Genomic DNA, 10,488 nt, shown 5'->3' with positions numbered 1-10,488 from the left:
ACCCCACTACAACCTCCGTCTGGAATTAACTGTTGTTGAAAGGAGTGTATCTAGCGAGTATTTGCATATTATATACTCCAGTAATTCAATCTCTAGTCATTCTTAATTCGTCACACCTAGGATACGTTCTATCTCCAAAAGGAAGAAAGGAAGCATTTCATCTTATTTCAAGCATTCCTGCGTTTGGTACAGTTAGGCATGAAGACATGAATCCCAACAACAAAAGCATGCCAATAGTACGTATCAGTCACTGACAGGAACCTTCAACCCCACCCCTGACCCCCAGGCCACAACGCAACGGCCCTTCCCAACCAATCAGGCACGTCGGCCTAACCAAATATCTCCAACAATCCGATCTCCCCGTAGCTCCGTGGATCATGTGAGCACGCAGCACCCACCACACCTCACCTCTTTGCAGTTGAATCTCGCCACCGATCACTGACTGACGTGCATGCAGCCTCTGACAAGCTGAGGTGGTCCTAGGTAGGAAGAGTCGAGTGGTAGTGGAGAGATCTGCCGCCCGACAGCAAGATCAGACCCATATTTATGCTTTGAGGAGAACACCACCCAAAAAGCCTACCCCCCTCCCTATCTGCATTCACAGCTTGACGCGGCCCTGCACTTGTCACCATATGGAGTATCTGCATCACCACACCACCAGATGAGATCCTCTGCGCCAAAAACCTCCGGTCAACTTTTATATGGCCGCCGTGCTCTCCAGGAGAGGGACAGCGCATGGAGCACCAAAATATTTCCGTGGAAAATCAGTGGATATGTGAGTTGAATATTACTACGCGCCGTGGATGGAAAGGCGAGTGAAGTCGTAGGCAGTGTCGTGCTGTGCATGCCTCGCCTTTTATGCAAAGGGGGTTGCTGGCCATGGTTATGATCACCAATCGGGGAGTGATTGGCTGCGGCATGTTTGGTCCCAATTAAGCGGCGAGCGCTGCGGCATCCAAAGTCCCGTCTTAAAAAGCTAAAGGAGACAGGGAGCTCCATCAATAGGGCTGGAACTCGATGGTTGTTCCGGACTGCCGCCCCTGGCTTGCTTTGGCATCTGATGTGACCATTTACTAGCCACTGGCCGACGGCAACTCCTGTGATACTCCTACCACATCACAGGGCCATTCTTCCACACCCAAAAAAGGTAGAAGATGACATATGTCTATCTATTATTATAAAAAAATATTAAGAGCATCTACATCCGAACATTGCAAATCCGGCCCCTCAAACATCCACGGACGCGCTCGGGCGTGTCCGCGTGCACTGACGGGCACGTCTAAATTAGCCACTTTGCATCCACCTCTCTCATATTTCATCCTCTAGATCCATACAAAGCATGCAAAAGAAATCCTACGTACTAATTTACTACATCTACGTACTACCCTACCTACTATTCGTCGTCGGAGATGTTCACGATAACGGTGCCGGACGTTGGCTGGACGGGCGGGTAGGAGGGCTCCGGCTCATCCTCCTCCTACTCGACCTCATCCATGTAGGCGAACATCTCTGCCTCCTCCACAACCTCTTGCGCCTTCATCTCCTGCCGGCGAGGGCTTCTTTCCTTCGCAGTCGACTTCGGCCGGAAGGAATCGAGGATGGCCTGCTGCTTCGTCTGCAGATCCCCATCGCCAGCGTCCCCCACGTCCTTATCCTTCGGCTCATCCTCCTCCCCCTCCTCCTCCTCCTCCAACTCCTTCTCCGCATCCACTGCATCCGGAGGTAGCCCCGTGGTGATCCGGGCTTTGCGTCTAGCCCGAATCTGCTCTAGATGCTCGAGTCGGCGCTTCATCGTCAGAAAGGGCTTGCTTCTGACCCGGTGGTGTGGGGGCATGGCTACTAGGCGGCAGGTGAAGTAGAAAGTGGTGACGGCGACGAACAGGAGAAGGAAAATGTGGATGGATGATAGGGTTTCGGTGCCGCCGGTCAACTTAAATAGCTGGACAATGCACTACGTGGCCCGCCGGAGTTGTGACACGCGGCGCCACCGGTCCGACGGAGGAGACGAGTTTCGGATAGTGACCGGTCCCCCCCCCCCTCCCCCGGACGTATGAGGCGCATTTAAGAGGTCCGGTTGTAGATGCTCTAAGCAAGAAGATGAACTCGAATATGAAGACAGTAAGTGTTGTGACAAATGGCCGTCGGCAACCCTGAACAACCACTTGCACACTGCGACAATCACTCAGCGTACGGGCACAGCCCAAAAATGAATAAGACTTGTGGTGCAAATAAAAGCATGTCCTGCGTGCGCAGTGAAAATTAGGCATATGTACACGCCATGTTCTCTTCTCTGCCATCTTTGGAGGCAGCGGGCGAGCGGGCGGACGAGAGAGACAGGCTGTGCGGCAGAACCACAGAAAGCGGAGAAAGCTCCGTCGCCCGCCCGAAAATGACATGCATGCCATGTCCTTTTCCGGAGAGTTAGGGCATCTCCAGCCGCGTTTTCAGAAAAGACGTTTTTTTACACCAGCGTTGAAAAATCGGCCCAGTCGCGCCTTCAGAAGTTTGATTTTCGTCGACTTGAGCCGAAAACAGCGCCGACGGACCCAGGCTAAATCCGGCGCGCTGGGGGGCGTCCGGGGGCGCCGGGGCGAACTGTTTTGGCGTGAAACAGCCGCGGACCCGCCGCGTCAGCGACTCTACCCTCTTCTCGCCCCTTTGTTGTCCTCATCGCTTCGTTTCCCGCGGCGAATCAATGTCAAAGCTGTCGCGCTGCCGCGCCTGTCAGCCTGCGCCATTGATGCCTCACGGGCGGCGCAGTGAAGACCGGATGACGCGCGTCCGTCGCCCTCCCTCGCCCGCCACGCGTACTCACGGCGGCTCGCGCACGGGCGGCGCCTCGGCCTATATAAGACGCGCCCCAGCGCACTCGGCGACTCGCACTCTCTCGCCGTTGTCGTTCCTCCCTCTCCTCTCTCTCGCCGTCTCCAGTTCATCACACCCATGGCCGAGCGCTTCTCAGGCGACGGCGCAGCGGCGAACGGCTTCGGTCGCCGCCATCTTCACGAGAACGAGGCTCGCCTCCTTTTCGAGGCCGAGTACCCGGTCCCGCCGGACATGCGGGTGCCCGGGGCGTGGAGGATCAGCGCCGGCGGCGTGCCGGTGCCCCCGATACCCACCGGCGCGGCGCGGCGTGCGGAGATCACACGCATCCGCTTGTCCCTGCCGCGTGCGGCGAGGGAGGGGCCACTGTACGTCCCCGGCAGCCCGCTCTGGGAGCCTTATTTCCGCCGCCGTCATGCCGAGCAGCTCGAGGCCACCAACGGCGTCGAGCCCTCCGGCAGGCTCAACGCCGTCGACCGGCGTCGGTGGTGGGGCGTGCCCAGGCGCACGTTGGAGGCCGTCTTCGAGTACATCGAGGGCGGCAACACGCCGCGCCTCGAGTACCCCGCTCCCCCGTCCTTCCCATGCCGCCGGGGAAGCTCCTGGACCTCGAGGCGCATGGAGACCGGGGGGGTCCTCCTCCTCGTCCGGCGGCTCCCCCTGCCTCCACCTCCGTCCCGTCAAGCCGGAGCCCCAGGGCACGCCTGTCAGCGCGCGCACCCGCAGCTCCGGCGTCCGCATCGGCGACAACGCCTCCCCCACCGGCCGCTTCGTCCTCGTCGAGCCCAAGCCGGAGCCCAAGCCGGAGCCCGGCCTCCCCGTGGAGTACGAGGAGATAGCCCGGCGTGGCTTCTCCGACGAGGACGCCCTGCGGTGGGCGCGGGACGACTACCTCCGCGACGAGATGGTCCGGCAGCGCCGGGCCCTGGAGGAGATCGCCGCCCGCAAGCGTTGGCGCAAGGACGAGCACGGCATCGTGATCCTCGACAGCGACGACGACAACGACGCCCCCGGACCGTCCAACTCGCCGCGCCAACCGGGGGAGGGATGCAGCAGGGACGGCGGAGGCGTCGGTGGGGGCGACGACGACGACGACGGCGGCGGCGGCGGTGACTACATGCGGTTCTACAGCCTCCTCGGCATGTAGAACCACGTGGGCGGGCGGCGAGGCGGGCGGCGAGGGAGACGGCGGGGATAGCCCGCGGTAGTTTTTTTTTTAAAAAAAAATATGTCTAAATTTGAACGAACTCGAACATGTTTGCGTTGTGTTTGCGCCGAATTTAAACATTTTAAAAATCCGTAGGGGGCCACGACTGAGGGGCATCACACCCCCAGTGCGCGGTTTAGCGTCGGTGCGCCCTCAAAGAACGATTTTTTGCCCCTTCTGAAGGGCCAACGGCTGAAAATGCCCTTACATGTGACCATTACGTCGCCGGCGATCGACGCCACCACCACAACTCTCCGGCCCGCCCCGCCCCGCCGCTGCTGCGACGACTGCAAACCCCATCGCAGCTCTGCAGTAGCAACAGTAGGTTTGAGGTGAACTTGCCCACACGGCACACGTACTTTTCAGGCAGTTCTTTCCAGCCTAGCCTAGCTGACGTGCATATTTCTCCACCCGTCCACGACCACTCCACTGTTCGGTTGACCTGTCGCCGTCCGGCCAGTACGTGCGTGCGTGCAACTCTTTTTTACCATACCATGCACATGTGAAAAGGCATGCCGGGGAGAAGCAAAACGCGTGAGTGACCAGTGAGTGTAAAAAACGGAGGAGGTCGACCTTGTCTGCGCGGCGCGATCGACACGTCCCGGTCGAGAATATTTGGCGACGCATGCAAGATCTCCGGGGTGGGCCGCGATCGACGTCGTCGCCGTGCGCGATAGCGGCGCGCATCCGGCCTGCAGGGGGAGGGGCGGTACGTCGGGTCGCCGTCACGCCGCTGTGGCCACAACTGTAGCCTACTGGCGCCCGAGCTGGTACCGGTACTGGAACTCGGTACATGGTATGGTGCCCATGCCCCAGATGCACGTCGATCTACATAAATGTTTCCACCTTTGTGTGTCGACCGCATCAACCACCCTCCGTTTGCACAGTAGGGTAGTACGTACTCCCCTCGTCTGCATTTTCTTAAATTGTTCGTTCTGCATGCTGTGCCTGACCGGTGGGACCGGACCGGCCGGTCTTTCTATACGAAATGTGTATGCAATACTCTAAGACTACTTTAATAAACTACTAATTGAGCATCTGTATGCGCGCTTGTGTCTGTACTGATGCTCAAAAAATTCGATGCTCTGGCTCGTGTTTCTGTCTATTAGATCTACTTGAGATACGTACCATGTTGCATGCACTGATATTTTTACCGTGCTACGGACGCGAGAAAAATACTACAGGCAAGGTGTACCGAAACACACACATGAGGTCTGCACGTACGTACGTAAGTACCAGCAGCAATGAAATCAAAGGAGGAGATCTCATCGGTGTCACCATTACGTACTTGTCGCGAGCAAGGCGAGACACATGCATGTACTGGCTCATGTTTGGTGCCATGTACTTATGTCCAAACGGACCTAGTTCTTCAAGATAACACGCTGGTTCGGAAAACATAGCGCGCGGTTGGGGTTGGAACAAGCACGCACGGTACGTACGTCATTCACGGCTTCAATTTACGCGCCCTACAAGCTTGAAAACATATGAGATTATTGATGTCTGTCCGATTCCGATCGATCGGGACATCAATGCCCCATCGATCGATTGGTCACAAGTTGAAGAAACTATAGATATACTCTCTGGCTACTTGGTGAGCCATGTACTTCACGTTCCTATTGGAACAGCTACTAGATGAACTACAACGACAGAGATATTTATTTCGCATCTCACTTTTTTGAGTTGGCACGGATAGGGCCAGTTGAAATCGGCATCCAGGAGGAGCAAGGGAGCTAGCAAAACCTGCTACTAGCATGGCTGCAATCGCTCCAGGAGTTACTGACCATGACAGCTTTTCACCATCAAATATATGTGTATGACTCCGATTAATGTCCTTTTCGAGTTCATTATCAGGCAAAATATCTTTCACACTAAAAAACCAGGCAAAAAACTCATAGTATAAAATGGAGTTTCCTAAAAAAATCCCAAATGTTAAAAATCTGACGTCGGATTTTGAAGTATTCCGAGCGAACGCTCTCAGGCACGTCAGATCCCACGAACGAATCCTAAAGTGTTTGCCTCAAACGCACCCTCCGAGCGAAGTACGAACGATGACGGTAATTGGTTCTCCTAGGATGGCATTCTGAGCGAGCACGTTCGGAGGCGAAATTTTCTGTTTTTAGAGTATGGTAATTCCCATCTTTTTCGTTCCACGAAGCATGTCAATTCCCACTTTTTTGAGTTGGCACGGATACAGCCAGTTAAAATCGGCATCCTGGAGGAGCAAGGGAGCAAAACCTAATACTAGCATGGCTGCACTAGCTCCAGTAGTTACTAACGATGACAGCTTTTCACCATCAAATATATGTATATGAATGCAATTAAAGTCGTTTTCGAGTTCATTATCAGGCAAAATATCTTTCACACAAAAAATCAGGCAAAATGTCATTGTATGTATGAAGTTTCCTAATATATTTTCCCAAATGCTAAAACTCTGATGTCAGATTTTGAAGGATTCCCCGCGAACGCCCTCATGCACGTCGGATCCCATGAACAAATCCTAAAGCTTTTGCCTCAAACGCACCCGCCCAATGAAGTACGAGTGACGACAGTAATTGGTTCTCCCAAGATGGAGCACATTTGGAGATGACACATTCTGTTTTTAGAGCATGGCAATTCCCACCTTTTCGTTCGATAAAGCATGGCAATTCTCTTCAGCCAGCATGGAAAATTTCACCATTTTTCAGGCTAGCAATTCTTCATGTTGTAATCATGGCAAATCCCCGAAAACACATGTCTCCTGCAGCATGGCAAAATTTACTTTAGAACATGACAAATCCTTATGTAACAACATGGTATCAGTTTTTGCAAGACAATTCTGGAGCGTTTGATGTGAGTAGTTTTTTTTTATCGAATGAAAGTGTTCATTCGTTCTTACTCCCTCCGTTCAGAAATACTTGTCCTAGAAATGGTTGTATCTAGACTTAAAACAAGTCTAGATACAACCATTTCTAGGACAAGTATTTTCCGAACGAAGGGAGTACATGGCTGGGGGGCGATAGTTCTCTCCGATGACCTCCCAGAAGACATGTCAACACGCTATTGGGGTCCAAGATTTTTGTGCGGACTAACGGTATACTTAAGCAGGATTCGCTATGTATTTAGCGAGTTGTTGACGTGATGATTTAGGATTAAAATAGGCTGAGGGCCCACCCCGGTGAAATTCAAGGTGGGAGGGGTGCCGGGGGTGGGGTGGGGGGGGGGGGGGGGGGGGGGGGAGTATGCGAAACATCTATACATTGTCTGTGGACATATGATTATTGGTTTGTGTGTTTTCGAGATAGGTGGAGAGGTGCGGGATGAGGGAGAGTTTTCTGGGCTGGGCTGATGGTGTAACTCATAATTAGGATGAGTCGATTCAATTATGCGTAGAGTTGGTTCTGATCTAAATGTTTTGATCTTTAGATAAGAAACCAACGGCATATCAAGCATTGACTGACTTGTAGTCGCTCCCTAATGGTAGACTTAAACGGGATTCCCTACTGGTTTAACGGACTGATTGACGTGTAGGAATACGATTGAAAAATCCGGGAGGGAAGGGCCCTCCCCGGTGAAATTCAAGCTGGGAGGGGGGGATTAGCTGGAAGGAGTATCTAAAACATCTGTAAATTGTCCATATGCATGTAGGATTATTGATTTGTGTGTTTTCGAGATTTAGGCTGCTCACCCGTATACCACATGATCTGTATAAGAGATAAAGCTTGCAAAAGGCTGAACGAAAAAGAGAGCGCAAAAGGGAGAGTGGAAGGAGCAAAGCTGGATCTACGTACTGTATATATGATGGTCAGAGGAACAGCTAGCCAGCAACAATTAAACATGTGGATCCCAGTGCAAAGCGCCACCGATGATGGCGGCAATTATTATAACCGCGCTGTCAATCAAGAAAAAGAAAAGGTCACAAAGTGGGAAAACGGAGCTACGCGCACATATACCCTCTCCTTGTCTTGTTCACCAGCCAGCCGTCGAGATCAATCGATCATCCATCGATCTACCATGCCGTGCATGCATGCAAAATACGCAATGGAGCCGGAGCCGGAGCCATCACCGCAAAAGCTAGCGTAAATAAATAAAGAGGTGAAAAAAGGAGCAAGTTGGGCCTCGGCTGCAGCAGTAACTCATCATGCGTGCAGCAGGCCGGGGCAGGCGTCGAGCTCGAGCACAGGCCACGGCCAGAGGCACGTCGCCGTCCCCAGGAGGACCACCACGTACTCCATGTAGCACCTCCTCCGCGGTGTGGTCTCGGTCGACTCGACTCTCATCTCACATCTAAAATCTCATGCGTGCGTGTCCTAAATAAGCCAACCTCCCATAAAGATTAGAGAACAACCGTAGGGCCAATCCAGAGGCCGCCCGGTGCAGAACAAGCAAGGAGTCCGGACGATGGCGATGGGTAGGTAGACGGAGCCACAGGAGCCCGTACGTACGCCCGTCTCCCTTTGGCCACTCGATCGGTCGATCGGTCGATGGGCACTGACAGCTACGGATCATTGTGCATGAAGATGAAAGCCTAGACCTAAAAGACATAAAGAAAAGAAATGAAATGAAATTCGCCTTCCGTTTTCTCTAGTCTCTAGCCTAGCTTTAAGCCCATAGCTAGTAGCAGTAAGTAGTAGCTGCTGCCCGTGCATGCGATGCGTGTGTGTACATATATGTATGTATACCTAGTCCCAAAATCTGCCGAGAGTTATGTCACGCCTGGGACACGCATGATCGAGCTATTTCCGGCTACTACTAGGCACTAGCTAGCTAGCTAGCCCCGGCCACCGGGCTGACCATGACCGGCGTGCATGCAGCTGCGGCTGGCAGGATAGTCGAGGAAGCTAAGCTAGCTAGGCAGGTCCAGGCGTGCCCAACTGCACAAGCAGCTAGCGGCAAACTGCGACTGCCATTCCACTGCGGCGCTGCGTCTTGTACTTGGCGGTGGCGTGGTGGATGGGAGAGAGCGAGAGGTTTTAAGCTGGCCCTTCCTTCCTTGCCTCCGACCTTACATAGACATGCATGGTCCCCCTCCGGCCCGACCTCACAAGCATCGCGCGCCCTTCCCCTTAAAACCGCACCAACTCGTAGCCAAGTTCCTCACATAGCGCACAAACACTACAGAGAGACGAGAGACGCTCCAAGTCAAGCTAGCTAGGCGCGAAGAATTCTCCGGGCTCACGTACGTAGCATAGCAGGCTAGGTGTCTCGCCGTCCATGGCGACGCCGCAGGAGGTGCGCAGGGTCGACTCCTTCTCGCAGCTGCCGTTCATCAGGCCGGCGGCCGCGACGGCGCAGCAGCAGCAGCAGCAGCAGCAGCAGGCGAGGGACACCATCCGGCTCTTCGGCCGTGAGTTCTCCAACAACGACGCCCTCCTGCAGCAGCAGCGCAAGCAGGAGGCCGGCGCCGGCTCCCCGGACGCCACCAACGGGAGCACCGTCACGTCCGAGGGCAACGGCGGCGGTGGCGCCAAGGGCGGCGCGTCTGGGGCGGCGGCCGGGGAGACGAGGAAGTTCGAGTGCCACTACTGCTGCCGCAACTTCCCGACGTCGCAGGCGCTGGGCGGGCACCAGAACGCGCACAAGCGGGAGCGCCAGCACGCCAAGCGGGCCCACCTGCAGGCCTCCCTCGCCATGCACCGCTACGTCCCCGGCGGCCACCACATGTACGGCGCCCTCCTCAACTACCACCACCACCACCCCGCCGCCGCCCGCTACGACCAGCCGCCGCCGCACTACCCGATGTGGACGACCGCTTCCATGGGGCCCTACGGCGGGGGCGGCCCGGGCTCCATGTCGCAGCCCATCGACGGCAGCCCCGTCGCGCAGGGGCACTGGAGGGTGCCCCTGCCGGCCGTGGAGAACTTCGGCGCGGCCGTCCGTCACGGCGCCGCAGCCGACATGCCGCCGGCCGTGGTGGTGCGGCCCGGGGAGGTGATGACCTGCAAGGACGAGAAGGTGGTGATGAGCCTGCTCTCCTCGTCGCCGTCCTTGTCGTCCTGCTCCTCCACGTCGCCGGAGAAGCTAGGTAGGTGTGAATTGGGGCAGCAGGAGGCTCTTAGCTTGGACCTCCATTTGTAACTCTTATTTTTCTAGGTTTCTTTCTTCTTGTGAGTTGGCAGTAGTACGTTGCAAGTGCATGTTGATTCAAAATAGCTTAAATAATCTCCACCGTTTTTGCCGTCTCGATCCAAGTTTAGCTAGCTAGCTTGCTTGCTCCCCGTTTTTTTTCAAGTTATTATGGAATCAAAATGGCTTCCTGTAATTTGCAGCAAGAAGGTAGTACAAATTAAAATTTCCATGTGGACTTATTGAGCTTATCAACTCCCCCACAAAGATTAAAATTTTGCATGCCATCTCAAGAAAAAGAAGCAAAATTATGTCACTTTAATTTACCATGCGAGGTAGTAAAAATTTGGCAACTGGAAATGTGGCGCAAAGGTTCGTTCATCATCATACGGTAGATGTAGAATCTGTGGGGCCAA

General features: G+C 54.6%; 1 protein-coding gene across 1 annotated transcript; it reads left to right on the top strand.

The window, feature by feature from the left end:
- The first annotated feature begins 8,900 nt into the window (after positions 1-8,900).
- On the top strand, positions 8,901-10,190 carry LOC125514895 (zinc finger protein 8-like). The gene has a single exon (XM_048680268.1). The coding sequence runs from the start codon at positions 9,221-9,223 to the stop codon at positions 10,082-10,084; it is 864 nt and encodes a 287-aa protein (XP_048536225.1). The 5' UTR covers positions 8,901-9,220; the 3' UTR covers positions 10,085-10,190.
- The last annotated feature ends 298 nt before the right edge of the window (positions 10,191-10,488 follow it).

The sequence above is a fragment of the Triticum urartu genome, chromosome 6 (assembly GCF_003073215.2).
Source record: "Triticum urartu cultivar G1812 chromosome 6, Tu2.1, whole genome shotgun sequence".
Classification (NCBI taxonomy): Eukaryota; Viridiplantae; Streptophyta; class Magnoliopsida; order Poales; family Poaceae; genus Triticum; species Triticum urartu.
This window is presented reverse-complemented; position numbering and strand designations above follow the sequence as displayed.